Consider the following 15,083-nt stretch of genomic DNA (forward strand, 5'->3'; position numbering starts at 1 on the left):
TGCAAATACTGACGTTTTCTCAAAAGACTGAGAGACATCACATGTAGAGTGCTCAACAGTTGTGCTCGTCAGATACACCAAGTGGCACCTTCATAGCGTGAAGCTGGGGGGAGCCCAAGTTTGGGAGATGGCCTTGCCAAGGATCAGCAGCCTCACCTGTAAAATGGGGCTCACAATCCCTACCCCAAATTCAAGCAGAGAATGTCCATCAGGCCCCTTGCCCAGTCCTGGTGTGTAGCACGCAAGCAAGATGTCATGCAACGAGGCCTAGGGGCCAGGGATGTAACTGACCAACCTGCTTCCCGCTGCTAACGAGGTGATGGTCTCACCTGCTTCTGGGATGGTTCTGAGGCTAAGGGGACACGGTGTGCCTTTAAGTCCTTGGCCCCATGCCTGCCACACAAGAAGAAATAGGAACTGTCCCTGTGGTTTGAGACCCTCACCACCCCAACTGTTGATGAATGTCACTTCCCTTTCTGGACTCTGGACTTCTGGCCAAGTCCACCTCTAAGTGCCCTGCCCCAGCCCCACTCTAACTGGCAGCCCGTTGAAAACCTCTGCAGCAGCGACTTTTGGTCGATGATCTGTTGGTCCAGCACAGGCGGTGTTTGGAAGGGAGGTAGGACATGGGGTTTGGAGCACAGCTGTGCATGAGCACCCGGGCGCTCTGAGCAGCGGCTTCATCATTCTCAGCCCTAACCACTGCATTTGCAAAATGAGCACCGGAAACTGCCGACCTCAGGATGTGGGGGGAGATTAATGAGCTGACACGTATAAAGTGCTCGTGGGACCTGGCACATAGTAGGTGCCAATAAATGTCAGCTACTGTGGAAGAATTGAATTGAGGACCTTCTCTTACTTGATATCCTGACTTTCAGCTCATGAGTTCTCTTCAGTCTCCTCCAGCCTTGAGTTAGCTTGGAAGGCAAATGCTCAGTGACTACCTAGTAACCCTCTGTCCTAGCCTGGCAACCCTGCTGCCTCCCAGGTCCCAGGTCCCCAGATCAGCAGGCACAGAGCCCCGCATGACCCCCTTGCTAGGCGCCCTCCGTTTCATGGTTTTCTTCAGAGTGGGTTGCTAAGCTGCTGCAAACGCACCAAACTGTATCCTTAGGGAAAGCATGTCCTAAACTTTGCTGATCATGAGTCTTCCTCAGATGCTTGTTAGAGTCCCAGCCCCTCCCTGGGGTTCTGATTCAGTAGGTCCCTACCCCTGCGCCACCCCCCCGAATGGGAGTCTACTTTTTTTTTTTTTTTTTTTTGGTGAGGAAGATTGGCCCTGAGCTAACATCTGTTGCCAATCTTCCTCTTTTTGCCTGAGGAAGATTGTTGCTGGGCTAACATCTGTGCCCATCTTCCTCCGTTTTATGTGGAATGCCACCAGAGTGTGGCTTGAGTGATGCTAGGTCCATACCCAGGATCGGAACCCGCGAACCCCAGGCTGCAGCATGTAACCACTACCCCACTGGGCCAGCTCCATGGGAGTCTGCATTTTTTAATAAGCACCCTGGTTAAGTTTGAAAATTAGAGTTGGGAAATAATTCCTCAGGCCATCACTAGAGTTGCTGTTACACCCACCATCTCGCACTGCTGTCCCCACAGCTGAAAGGGAAAAGATGGTTTGGTGTAACTAGTTTGCAGTGAATCTAGGTCTGTCTTACCCATTCCTACCCTAAGTGCACACAAACTGTCAAAACTCAGTGTTTCCCAAAGTATCTTCTGAGGTACCCTAGTTCTCTGAGGTGCTTCCCAATAAAGGGGTTCCATGGTGAGAAATACTTTGAGAAAACACTGCATTCTCCATCTTACTCTTGGAAATTCCTATTGTGCAATGAAGAAATTCATTTAAAGTTGTTTCACCCTGCTTTTTCAATCCCCTTTTTCATGCAACACCTATTTGTGCCAGTTCTGTAGAAGACGTTTTCCAGAAACACTGGTTTAATGCTCATTGGATCTGGCAGAATCTAGAGTTCCCAAGTATCGGCTTCCATGTCCTCTGTTCCCTCTTACGAGCGCATCCTCTTTGGGCCACACGGGGCACATCCAAGTGGGAGTTAGTTTCGGACCGCTGCAGTAGTAAGGCTGCCATTCTGGAGAGCGAACTGACACAAGAACATGGGCCACAGAGAATTCATTTGGTTGGGTGGTACTGCTGGTCCAGATGCCAGTCCTTGGTTTGCTGACCAAAACAGAACAGCATTTGGCCCCTGCAAACTTTCCACCCAAGCATCTCCCTCAGGGCAGGGGCCAACCTCTGATTCCTTTGGCGCTCACCCCACGCTGGTCTCTTTTATGTCTTTGAAGAGTGGCAGCTTGAGATAGTCAAAGGAAAGAGGATTTTCCAATCACAGCCCAAGCAGAGCTGAAGGTATTAAGCAGGACCAGCCAGCACACCCCAGGCGGGCCCAGCCTGAGCTCTGTTGGCTCCAGGTGCCCTTGGCACGTGCCCTGCTGGGCGCTTCTCCAGAGTCAGCCAGGCAGGCTAGAGCCCCAGGTATTCCGCCAGGAACACGGCGAGGATGCGGCTCAGGTTGTGGACCGTGGGTGGGTGCAGGTTGGCCTCAGAGTCGTCCGGCGTGTGCCAGACGGAGGGGAAGGGCGTGGAGATGAGGTGGAGCACCGGGACCCCTGCAGGAGAGAGAGAAGACTCAGTCAGGCCCACGGCTGACCCAGGAGCCTCGGGACCCTTGCCTCATCCCTCCGCCACTCCCCCAAGAAGATACTCTGTTCTGGCACTTGAACTCTGACTGATGGTTTTAAGTGTGTGAGGGCAACATGTTAGCTTAAAATACATATTCCAGTATATCTACTGTTTTCATAACACAAATTAGAGAAACTCAAAACTTAATGGGGGCCGGCCCTGTGGCCGAGTGGTTAAGTTTGCACGCTCCGCTTCGGCGGCCCAGGATTTCAGTGGTTTGGCTCCTGGGCGCAGTCAGGCCACGCTGAGGCGGCGTCCCACACAGCAGAGCCAGAAGGACCTAGAACTAGAATATGCAACTACGTAATTGGGGGTTTTGGGGAGAAGAAGAAAAAAAAAGATTGGCAACAGATGTTAGCTCAGGTGCCAATCTTTAAAAAAAAAACCTCAATGGATTATGGAAAGACCAGAAGAAGGGAAAGATGTCTTTGACCCTCCTCACCCGGTATACGTTATTAAGCTCTTTTTCTCTTCTTTACTCACAGTTAGCACTTAGACAGTACTTGTTCTATTCCAGGCCGATACATCACACTCGCACACACACATACACCCCATTTTATCCATATAATAATCCTTTAAGGTGGGTGCTATACGTACCCCCATTTTACAGATGTAAATACCGAGGCACAGAGGCAGACAGAGTGATTGCCTAAGAGTCCGCCTCCAGTAAACAGTGGTCAGAATATGAACCCAGGCCGCCTGTCTCCAAAGTCTGTGCCCTGAGCCCCGGCACTACATTGCCTTCCCGTCCTCCGAGCACTTCCCTCTGTGTTTGTCCAGATTCGCTAAATATCTGCCCCCACCAGACAGGAGCCAAGCGGATTATGGCCGTCACCGTATCCCTGCCGCCTAGCTCAGTACCTGCCTTGGGAAGTATTCACCGAGTGAACCAATAAAGAAGTAAGGAACGCGGGGCCAGCCTGGTGGCGGAGTGACTACGTTCGCATGCTCTGCTTTAGCGGCCTGGGGTTCACAGGTTCAGATCCCGGGCACGGACCTACACACCACTCATTGAGCTATGCTGTGGCAGCATCCCATATACAAAATAGAGGATTGGGGGCCGGCCCCGTGACTGAGTGGTTGAGTTCACGCGCTCCACTTCAGCAGCCTAGGGTTTCGCCAGTTCGGATCCTGGGCGTGGACATGGCACCTCTCATCAGGCCACACTGAGGTGGCGTCCCACACAGCAGAGCCAGAAGGACCTACAACTAGAATATACAACTATGCACTGGGGGGCTTTGGGGAGAAGAAGAAGAAGAAGGAAAAAAAAGATTGGCAACAGATGTTAGCTCAGGGCCAATCTTCCCCACCAAAAACAAATAAATAAATAAGAAGTAAGGAATGCATATTTGTTGAATGCGTAATTTATAGAGTAAAAATTTAAAAAGTTTTTAGCACTTAACATATGCAAGCACTGCGAAGATGGGACTTTTATATACCTCATCTAATTCTCACCCACTTGGCGATGATGAATATACACTTAGATATGTGTGTGTATGTTTCTACCTCTTCTTCCAGAAGAAACGGGGACTCAGAGAGGCTAAGTAATTTGCCTTAGGTCGACCAGTGGTAAATTGCAGATCCTAGAACCCAGACCTGTCTGATGCTGAAACCTGTGATCTGAACCCGGCTGTACAGCAGAATCATCTGGGAGTTTTGTCACAATAACACAGGGGTCCACGACTGCAGTTCAGTAGGGCTGAAACGTGACGGGACATTTCCCGAAGCTCCTCGGGCGATTCTGCTGGCCTGCCAGGGCCTTGAAAGGCAAGAGCTGGAAGAAACTGCGATCATGGAGGCTCAAACGATTATGTCCGGGCACTGCGCCCAGCTCGTTACAGGTATGAACACGCTCAGTCCTCTACCAACAACTCGGAGACGGGGGCTATTATTACCCACATTCTACGGATGAGGAAATCGAGGCACAAAGAGGTTAAGCCACTCGCCACCAGGCCCCACTCCTGGGAAGGGGCCAGGGCCAGGTCCCATCCACGGCTCCCTTGGACCCCTGCCCCCCACGCCCCCAGCAAGTACCTCGGCGGAGGAAGGGGACGTGGTCGTCCTCCACGGAGCTGAAGGGCTCCCCGGGCTGGAAGTACATCACTTCGTGGGGATGAGACTGTAGCAGGTTCAAACGGTGCAGGCGCTTCTCTGGAGGAGGCGGGGATTACAGGGCAAGGGTCAGCCCCTCAGGGTCAAAGGTCCCCCTGCTCACCAATCAGAGGAGGGCAGGGGCCCTGGGGGTAGAGCGCTGATCACGCCAACAAGAATGAGTGTCAGTTACCCCTACTGCGGGCCTACTGTGTTCCCGAGCTCAATTAATCCCTCTGAGTCTAGGGAGGTCCCCGATGATCGTTCCCACCATGTCCATTTTACAGACAAGGAAGTGGAGGCTCGGGGAGAGGAAGCCGCTTGCCCAGGTTTACACAGCTGGGAAGAGGCAGAGCTGGGATTCGAAGCCAGGCTGTCTGGCCCCTGAGCCCGCGTTGGTCATCACTGCCCTTGACCGCTGTGGGGCATCCTATGTTTCTGCCCTAGTGCCTTAGAGACTAGCGAGGTAGAAGGCTGGAGGACCCCTCAGAGGACAGGCGCCTGCCCCACCCCGGCCTGCCTCCCGCACCCCAGGCTGGTGCCTGCCTCCACCTTCACCTACCGATGCTCCTCAGCCGATGGAACCAGCGGGCCGTGCGTGGGAAGTGACTGTAGAAGGTGGGGTTGGGGGCTCCCAGGAGATCAAGAAGCATAAAGAGCTCCTAGGAAGAGAGGCCAGGACTGCAGAGGCCAGGCGGGATGCCGCCAACCTCGCTTCACCCTCTCCCCACCTCGCCGGAACCCAGTGGGGCCCTGGTCTTACGATGGCGTGGATCCTGGTGGGGCCAGGACTGTGGGGCGCAGACTCCATGAGCTGGGCCAGGTGCCGGGAGCCATACAGGGAGTCCTTGGGTCCCCACTCCTTCAGCGCCTCCTCCCCGTCCAGGAAGAGCAGCTGCAGGGTCACCGGGGCCGCCTGTGGGAGCCGGTGGTCAGGGCCAGCTCAGGGCCAGCCCTCGCCTCAACCCACCCACATTTCCTGCCCGCCTGCACAGCCGAAGGGGGCAAACCGGCCAAGGGTATGGGCTCTGAGCCAGACTGCTGGGGTTCAAATCCAGGCTCAGCCACTGCATAGCCGAGCAGCCGTGGGTAAGTCACTAACTCCTGGAAGCGTCAGTTTCCTTATGTAGAAACGGGGTCCCTAACAGTTCTAGTCATAGGGCAGGATTCGAATCCAGGTCCTCGAACAGTGCTGGGCATACAGTCACTAAATCGGGGTTGGCTCTGATTATCGTTGTTATTCCCCAAGCTTGTTTAGCAAAAGAGACAGACCTACCAATGAATAATCATGCGACCAGTGAAATTCAGTTGGGACCGACGCTTCCAAGAACTACAGGGTCCTGAGAGCATAGGAAGGGGTGGAGGAGAACCTGGCTCCGGAAGCATGTCAGGGCTGTTTGGAAGGGATGTTTGCGTGGAGGGGGAGTGGGAGCTTGCCATGCAAAGTGGAGCAGAGGGAAGAGTGTTCCCAGGCAGGGAGGCAACATGGACAAGCGCTGGGGCCAGACAGGGTTGAGCAAAGGCCTGAGGGGTCAGCAAGGGCCAGGGAGCTTGGGCTGTCTTACAGGGGCACTGGGCAGAGCAAATAGCAAGTGCAAATGCCCTGTGGTAGGAGTGAATTTTGCAGGTTTGAGGAACACAGAGGAGGTGGGTGGCTAGCATGGATTGAGTGAAGGGCGAGAGGGAGGAGATGAGACTAGAGGTAACAGGGCACACCTCGTGGGCCACTATGAGGACTCTGGCTTATGCGTGGAACAAGGTAGAAGCCATGGGAGAGTTTTAGGAAGAGGTGGGACGGGATGTGACATTCAGAAGGTGGAAAGATGCCTGTGGCTTTGTGTGTGGACTGGAGGCAGGAAGATGAAACCAGGAGAGGAAGGTTGGTGGCGTGGGCCAAGGCAGAGGCAGCCACTACCCCCCACCCCCACCCTTCCCCCCACTCCTCACTTGATTCTTGGCTCTGCTCAACTCCAAGTCGAGGGCTTGGACCAGCTCCAGCAGCAGGGCGCAAGGCACTGCCGAATCTGTGGCCCCCACGAAGGGGGCCGCCCCAGATGGGAAGAGCTTGGAGTCATAATGGCAGGCGAGGGTTAGGTGACGGGCAGCCCCTGGGTCCAGTGTGGCCACCACGTTGCCAAAGTCCAGGGGCCCCAGGGGCGTCGAGGCCGTGAAGGGGTCCAGCTCCACATGCCAGCCTGCAGTCAGGGCCCGCAGCGTGGCCTCCAGGAACTAGTGGCAAGAGAGAGGCAGGAGGGTGGGCGGGGACTGGGGAGCAGGGCCACGTGACCTGAGCCTAGCAGAGCGGTCAGGCTGACTCACAAGCCCCACTTCGCTTTAAATCGTCCCCTTGACACACTTCTGCTGAGTACCTACTGGGTGCCAGGGGTGGGGTGACCCTCCTCTTGATGCCAACAAGACTAATCTCAGCTCACTCTTCAATAGCACTAGGAACCCTCTGGGGTAGGGACTGTCAATGGCTCCATTTTGCAGATAAGGAAACAGGCACAGAGAGGTTAAGAAACTAGTCCAAGGTCACACTCCACGTGGCTGAGGTGGGATTTGAACTCAGGCAGGATTCAAATGGCTCTCGATGCTTTCTGGGAAGCAATACAGTGATGTTAAGGCACGAGCTCTGGATCTAACCTGTTTGGGTCGAAACCCTAGGTATACTATTTATTAGCTGTGGGATTTGGGCAAGATGCCTAACTGCTCTGGGCCTCAGTTTCCCCATCTGCACAACGAAGATCACATTGGTACCCACCTCATAGGGCGGTTGCTCGTGCCTAGCACATAGTACACTTTTGGTGGGGGCGGTACAGAGGGCAGCCTCTTAGCCGCTTTGGGATCTTAGGCGGAATTTCCCTATTTCCCTTTCCCTGGCAGGCTGCGTGTCGGGTTGGAGGTGGAGCCGTTTACCTTTCTGACTTGGAGATTGCCCGGGCTGCCCGGGGTCCGTACAACCAGCAGGGGGCGCAGGTAAGCGTTCCAGAGGCGCTCTGGGTCCAGTTGCCCCACCACCCTCCGCAGCCGGGCTTCGGGCAGGTTTCCAACCAACGGGCCCTTGGGAGAGGGGTGGGATGGGGCAGAGAAGAGCAGAGCGTGAGAGCAACCCCCGTTCCGACCCTACCCCGGGCGCCGTCGCCCCTAAGAAGCCCCGGGTCCTCTCCCAAATCGCTGCCTCCAGCATCGGAGGTTTAAAAGTCCCTCCAAGCCCATCCGGTCTAGCCCACCCTAATCCTGATTGGGAAATCGAGGCCCAGCGAGAAGGGACTCTTCCAAAGAGCTAACTTTAGGATTAGAAGCCAGAACTCTCAGTCTTATTACCCCAGACCCTTCCTCTTAAAGGGGAGCCACTATTACAGAACAAGCCCGAAGCTTCATTCCATTGGCAAGGGGCATGCGATCTAAGGACAGAGACCCTGGCACCTGCGGCTAGGGCCATATGAGAAAGCCACGTCAACCTGAGACCTTAGGGAAGGGGAGGCGGGGAATGCGGGCCCCCGCGCTGCCTGCGTCCCCGCCCGGCCTCACCCGCAGCTCCCGGCCCTGCAGCGGCTCCTCGGTCCGGCGGTGCCAGCCGCCCCAGATGGTGTAGAGCGCCCAGGCCACGGCCAGCAGCAGCAGCAGCAGGGGCAACAGCTGCGCCCGCGGCAGCAGGCGGCGCTTGGGCGGTGAGGGGGGCTCCAAGAGGCCGCGGTCTCCGAGCCGTAGCCGGGTCCGCCCGCGACCCCCGGAACGCATGGCAGCTTCGCCCTAAAACCGGTCCGGGACCGCGGATAGAATTTAGGCCCAGCCAAGTCCCACCCCATGAAATCGGCGGACCAATGAACCCCAAGAGCGGCTGCCCCATCCCACCCTCCCGCGAGCCGCGAAGCCAATGGGGACTCTCGTCCTGAGGACACGCCTCCCTGTGTCCCTGGGGCTTTGGGGTTGGTTCCCCGCAGGGTGGCACAACCCAAAAGGGAGCGCGAAACGGGGAAGACTCCACCTCAGCGGAGGAGGGGAAGCCAATGAGAAGCGTTTGATCACGGAAAATATTCGACCTCCCGGGCGCAGGTCCACGCCCCCTCCCGATGGAGGCAACGGATTGGTTACGCGGAGTCGGAAAGATCAATAGACGCGTAAATGACCCGCCCCCGAAGGAAAAGGGGCGGAGTCCATCCCCGAAGCGAGGAGCGGATTGGCTTAGCGGAGGCCACGCCCCCGAAGGCAGGGCGGGCGGGCATTTGGAAATGGCGTGTCCTTTCCCTTCTTCAACCTGTGCCGTCCTACGACAAAATGGTTTGGGTCGAACCCGCTCTGTTTTCCTCTCCACGGTCGTGAACATCTGCTCATTACGGTCCCGAATGGCCTGGAACCCCGACACGAGGCTCTTCGCCGACCGCGGCGCAGTGCTGGCGGGGGTCGCTATGGCAACAGGCCACGCCCCCACCCGCTGGTTGGGTTTGCGCAGGCGCCTACGGAAGTGGGCCGCCGGAAGCGGAAGTCCCGCCTCCCGTTCTGTCTTCAGAGGCAGAAGCAACGCGGAGGAAACGGGAGTGACTTGAGAGCGCAGCCACCGCCACCATGTGAGCCCGGGCCAGGCTTAGGCGGCGGGAGTGGGGCTGAGGGTGTAAATTTGAGCACTTACAGGTGGAAGGGGATGGGCAGAGCGGAGGACGGGGCCTGAGATTTTACCGGTGAAGCGGCGTCCTTCTCTCCTGATGAGTTTGCGAACGGGCGCGGGGCCTTTGACGGCTCCTCAGTCGGGGAGAGGGGACAGGTGTATCACATAACGGGCTGTGGGTTCCCAAAGACTTAGTCTTGTTGAGATGCGTGTTAAGAGGCAGCGATTTTACGAATAAAGAACCCGGGAGAAGGAAGTGTGGGCTCGTAGGAATAACGGTTTGAAGTAGGGGACTTCACCCGGATCATGTGAGCTGCAGACGGTTGGCTTTGCGATCTAATTCGCGGCTTTTACAGATGACGAGTCCCCGGAATGATTTTACTTACTTATTCACTTAGCAATTATTTATTGAGTGCTCATGTGTCAGGCAGGGCTCTCGACACATCCGTGAATTACCCGCCTCCTCAGGAAAAAATCCCCTGCTGCAGCTTATGGGGTGGGAAGAAGCAGGCAATAAATGTAATGATAATAAGCAGGTAACGTATATGGTGCGTTAGGTGACCAGGGCTGTGCATAAAGAAACAATGGGGCAAGGGGAAAACAATGGGGAATGCCAATTTTGAGAGATGGTAACTTAGCTGGCACCGAAGGATACATGGAGGAGGCAACACTTGGACAAAGACCTGAAGAAAGTGAGAGAGTGAACCACAGAGATGCCTGGGGAGGTGTCCAGGCAGAGGGCCAGGATGAACGTTGGCCTCATATTTTCAGGAACCATCCAGGAGGCCACTGTGGCTGGAACAGGCTGAAAGAAGGGGGCAGATGTAGGGCACTGTAAAAACTTTGGATTTTACTTTTTCCACTGAGATGGGAGCCGTGGGAGGGTTTTGAAGAGTGAGATGATATGACTTGAGTCTCTGGACATCAGACTGTTGGGGAGCATGGGTGGAGGCAAGGGGACCAGGAAGACTCTAAGGGAGATGATGGAGGTTTAGGCTGTGGTAAGAAATGGTCCGATTCCGGATAGATTTTAAAGGCCGATGACGGGATTTGCCGACAGATTGAATGTAGGATGTGAGAGAAAGATGACCTCAGAGTGTTGTCTTTATTTTTTTAAAGATTGGCACCTGAGCTAACATCTGTTGCCAACCTTTTTTTTTTTTTCCCTTCTTTTTCTTCTTCTCCCCAAAGCCCCCCAGTACGTAGTTGTATATTCTAGTTGTAGGTCCTTCTGGCTCTGCTATGTGGGACGCCGCCTCAATACAGCCTGATGAGCAGTGCCAGGTCCGGGCCCAGGATCTGAATGGTGAAACCCTGGGCCACCGAAGCAGAGTGCACGAACTTATCCAGTCGGCCACGGAGCCGGCCTCCATGACCTCAGAGTTTTTGCTTAAAGAGCTAGAAGTATGGAGCTGCCATCAACAGATGAGGAAGGCTGTGGATAGAGTAGGTTGGGGTGGTTGGGAGATCTGGAGCCCAGCCTAAGACGTGCAAGGTTGGAAATGTCGATTAGGCAGCCTGATAGTGATGTCAAGCAGGAGACTGAGGTGGAGGGTGGGTCTCTTGGCAAGGTTGGGGACACCTGAGCACAAGGCATGACCACCCATGCTCCAGCCCCAGGCCCTGTCACTTACGGGTTCCATAATTACCCACTCAGGAGCCTCCTCAACAAGCCCAAGAGTGAGATGACCCCGGAGGAGCTGCAGAAGCGGGAGGAAGAGGAGTTTAACACGGGCCCGCTGTCCGTGCTCACGCAGTCGGTCAAGAACAACACGCAAGTGCTCATTAACTGCCGCAACAACAAGAAGCTCCTGGGCCGTGTGAAGGCCTTCGACAGGTGAGCGCCTGGGTCTGGGGGGTGTCCGGGCCTGGAGAAGCACTCCCAGCTCCACGGTGAGGAGGAGCCTGAACCAAAGGCTTCTCAGAAGACCGGGGCATAGCATCTTCAAGCCCTGAGGTGTGACTGTCTCTTGTTGGCCCCCCCGGCGGTGAAGCACAGTGGTTATGGCCAGGCACTTGGGAGCCAGTCCTCCTGGATTCCCGTCCCAACTCTGCCTCTTAGCAGCCATGTGTCCTTCCACAAGTGACTTTATCTCATCCATACGGTGGCAGTAAACATGGTGGTGGCAGAGATTCAATGACTTGATGTAGGTGAAGTGTAGTAGTCATTAGAAGTCCAGCCTCTGGCACACAGGGTGCTTTTAATCCTTTTTCACAGTTATGACATAATCAGAGCGTCCACCCAAGCCAGGTACTGTTTTCGGCTCTGGAAATACAGCAATGACTAAAACAAACATGGGTCCTAGACTCAGGGAGCTTATGCTGTAGGCAGGGAAGCCAGTAGCAAGCACATAAATAATGTGTCATAAAGACAGACGATGATCAGCTCTATAAAGAGTGAAGGTAATAGGGTGGGGGTAATCAGAGAGGCCCCCTCGGAAGAGGCAACAGTGGACAAATCGAATAAAATGAAGGAGCAAGCTAGCATCTGAGTGTTTCAGCCAGAGGGCACAGCAAGGGATTTTTCCTCTCTGGGCCTCAGTTTCCCTCTCTGCGAAATGTGCATCACAGTAATACCGCTTACAGAACAGTGGTGGGGATTAAATGATATTATGTATGAAGAATGCTTAGGTCAGTACCAAACACGCGATAAATGCTCGGCAAACATAAAACGTGCAGCCTTTCGTTAGCATCTGGTTAGTGCTGACTTCCCCACGGTCGTGTGGTGAGGCCTAATTCTAGAACGTTTCTGCCACTAGCTGTTATGTGACCGTGAACGAGCCTTGCCCCCTGCACCCCAGTGTCCTCTTGAGTAAAACGAGAGCAAGAGCCACAGGAAGGGCGGGCACGAGCCGCCAGACGGACCTGGATCCAGACACGGGCCCTGGCGTTTCCAAAATGTGTGAGCTTGGCTGAGCCCCTTCGTCCCGCTGGGTTCCGTTTCCAGCTCTGGAGGTGACACAGGTGTTTCCCTCCTGGGGGCGGGATGCAGTGCAGGTTGACAGGTTGAGGCTTGGAAAGTGCTTAGCTGAGGCCTGGGAACACGGTAAGTGCTTCTCAGGTGTGCAAGTCCGCCAAGGCGTCCCTAACCCGCCTCCCCTTATTTAGTTACTTAATTACTTATGTCACTTTCCTGAGTGCGCAATGCAGGCCATTGAGGCAAAGTCGGAAAGATACAAAAGGCCCCGGTTGAAGAGCAAGTCTTTCCTCTCCGCCCCCCGGTGGCCCTCCCCAGGGACCCCGCATGGCTCACAGCGGGAGTCTCCTCCCAGAAGGAGTACGTGAGCAGGACAGCATCCCTACAGATAGGGAGGGTGCTTCTTGTTTGTTTGTTTTAAAATCACTGCTAATGGCACACCACACAGTTTTACACTGGCCTTTTCACTTCATATACCGCAGAATTGTTTTCCGTATTCGTACACCGTTTTTGTTTTCTTTAATTTATTTTCTCTGCATTGGTAATAGATTCTAATGATTCCAAAGACAGTAATAACAGACCAGGGAGAAGTTTCCATCCGGCTCATCCCCAGTCTGCCTAGGCCGGCCCACTGCCCCCGATCTCTAGGCGTCTTCTCAGGATTCTGTATTGAGCAGAATGTGAGCAGAATGTACACTTCTCCAACCCCTTTTTTTCCCCTAAAAGATAACTTTTGGGGCCAGCCCCGTGGGTGAGTGGTTAAATTCATGGCACTCCACTTGGGTGGCCTGGGGTTCGCAGGCCTAGATCCCGGGCGTGGACCTAGCACCGCTCATCAAGCCACGCTGTGGCAGCGTCCCACAAGGAATAGGGGAAGGGATGGGCACGGATGTTGGCTCAGCGACAGTCTTCCTCACACAGGCAAAGATGACTTTCCAGGCCCACCGTTCCCCACCTTGCCTTTTTCACTCAACAGGACCTCCTGGAGGTCACTCCGTAGCGAGGCACAGAGCTTCCTTGTTCTTGACATTTTTCTTTTTCTCTCACCACTGGGTAAAGTTTCCCTATATCCTTTTATCCCTTTACCTTTCATTTGTCTTCGTCGCGGTTACCACCACCTGACAGGATCTTACAGGTCTCCCTGCTAACCCTTCGCACTCTCCCCTCACTGGCATGGGTGCAGACCCCCCGAGGGCAGGGACAGCATCTCGAGGTCATTGCAAGCGTCTGTTGCGTGAGCTAATGCAGGCTGTCATCCTTGCCCACCTGGCACCCTGAAGACAGGGACCAGGCATGGCAGTGGAGACCGCCTCAGGCGCCAGGGTCCTCTGGGTCTCTGGAGAGACCCGCCCCTTTGCTGATGTCTCCAGAAGTACTCGGAGTTTTAGAAAAGGCCCAAGCAGAACCATTTCATTCCCCTTTACCCTATGCCAGGCCCTGTTCTAAGTCCTTTACGAAAATGCTGTATCAGTTCATTGAATCTTCACACCAACTAGGAGGCAGGTACCAGGATTGTCCCCATTTTAGACAGGAAGAAACTGAGGCACAGGGCTGAGGTCCTTTGTCCAGGCCGCGCTGCTGGAGTGGGGTGTCAGATGAGGGCTGTCAGAAGGCGCCCCCCTCACTCCCGCTGCCCCCCCCCAGGCACTGCAACATGGTGCTGGAGAACGTGAAGGAGATGTGGACTGAGGTTCCCAAGAGCGGCAAGGGCAAGAAGAAGTCCAAGCCGGTCAACAAGGACCGCTACATCTCCAAGATGTTCCTGCGCGGGGACTCGGTCATCGTGGTCCTGCGGAACCCGCTCATCGCGGGCAAGTAGGGGCCCCTCCCCGCCGTCGGAACTCGCTCCCTATCCTGCGAAGCCGTCCCCTTTGTGATGGGAATAATAAAGTCCTGTGTTTTTTTTAGTGGTACCTATCTCTTCCCAGGGCCTGGTGAGGGGGGCTGACTCGCGGGAGGAAGGCAGCTGGGCGTGGGGCCCAGCACACGCTGGGTCAGGACCTCTCTGAGCAGGTGACGAGGCCCCGTCTGCCCCTCCAGGCCTCGCTTTCCCCGTCTGTGAAGCGAATGGGTTGGATGGAGAGAGCTTCTGCTCTCTCTCCTGTTTTAATCTTTTCTAGCTTCTTGGCGTCACTCTCTCTTCCTTCTTCCTGCCTCTCTCTCCATCAGTCAGTCTCAGTCTTTTCTTTCAGTCTTCTTTTCCATTTGTGCAATCAGCAAACAGTCCACCAGGCGCCTCCTCCAGGCCCAGCACTGTGCTGCAATCCTGGGGACACAGCCGTGCCCAGGAGAGCTCCTGACGGCCCTCACGGACAGGAGATGGACCAGTAGAGCGGTCGGTGCCCAAAACTGATGGTGACTGTGGCTGAGCCCCGAGGAGCTGACAGGGTGCCAGGCCCTGGGCTCCGTGCTGTTCGAACTTCCTCCCCACAGCTCTGAGCAGGCGCTATTCTTTATTACCTCCCTGTCCAGAGGAGGGAACTGAGGCCCAGAGGTGGTGGCACGCCCCCAGCGGTACCCAGCCAGCATGGTGATGCTGTCATTCATACCCACCCTGTTCCTGAGCCTGGGGCTTATCCCCTGAGCTCGGCCGCCCTCAAGTCACAACTTAATTACCCTTGGGAGAAATTCTCTGACGAACACGGGGAGATGGAGGTGCGGAAGGGGGGCTTACTTATTGGGGGCGATTAGGGAAGATCCGTCTTGCTCTGTGTGCCCACGTCACCCTCCCTCCCGCCCCCTGCGTCTCTCTCTTCTGTTCTGTCTCT

General features: G+C 55.2%; 2 protein-coding genes across 2 annotated transcripts; one reads left to right on the plus strand and one right to left on the minus strand.

Annotated features, from left to right (window-relative positions):
- Positions 1-1,364: 1,364 nt before the first annotated feature.
- Positions 1,365-8,575, minus strand: QPCTL (glutaminyl-peptide cyclotransferase like). The gene is made up of 7 exons (XM_046680326.1): positions 8,324-8,575; positions 7,709-7,852; positions 6,740-7,021; positions 5,556-5,708; positions 5,355-5,454; positions 4,736-4,852; positions 1,365-2,628 (listed from the first exon to the last, which is right to left on the minus strand). The coding sequence occupies exons 1-7, from the start codon at positions 8,531-8,533 to the stop codon at positions 2,483-2,485; spliced, it is 1,152 nt and encodes a 383-aa protein (XP_046536282.1). The 5' UTR covers positions 8,534-8,575; the 3' UTR covers positions 1,365-2,482.
- A 696-nt stretch (positions 8,576-9,271) lies between these two features.
- On the plus strand, positions 9,272-14,222 carry SNRPD2 (small nuclear ribonucleoprotein D2 polypeptide). The gene is made up of 3 exons (XM_046680458.1): positions 9,272-9,360; positions 11,056-11,235; positions 13,960-14,222. Coding segments are annotated over exons 1-3 (357 nt in total). The 5' UTR covers positions 9,272-9,358; the 3' UTR covers positions 14,135-14,222.
- The last annotated feature ends 861 nt before the right edge of the window (positions 14,223-15,083 follow it).

This window comes from Equus quagga, chromosome 13, assembly GCF_021613505.1.
Source record: "Equus quagga isolate Etosha38 chromosome 13, UCLA_HA_Equagga_1.0, whole genome shotgun sequence".
NCBI lineage: Eukaryota > Metazoa > Chordata > Mammalia > Perissodactyla > Equidae > Equus > Equus quagga.

Bases quoted from the DNA above. Each gene is read 5' to 3' on its own strand.
- QPCTL (XM_046680326.1), bottom strand. From the start codon at position 8,533: ATGCGTTCCGGGGGTCGCGGGCGGACCCGGCTACGGCTCGGAGACCGC. The intron at 7,853-8,323 runs GTGAGGCCGGGC...CCCTCTCCCAAG, and splicing joins TGCAGGGCCGGGAGCTGCGG to GGCCCGTTGGTTGGAAACCT. The intron at 2,629-4,735 runs GTACTTGCTGGG...TCTCTCCTGCAG, and splicing joins CGTCCCCTTCCTCCGCCGAG to GGGTCCCGGTGCTCCACCTC.
- SNRPD2 (XM_046680458.1), top strand. The intron at 11,236-13,959 runs GTGAGCGCCTGG...GCCCCCCCCCAG, and splicing joins CGTGTGAAGGCCTTCGACAG to GCACTGCAACATGGTGCTGG.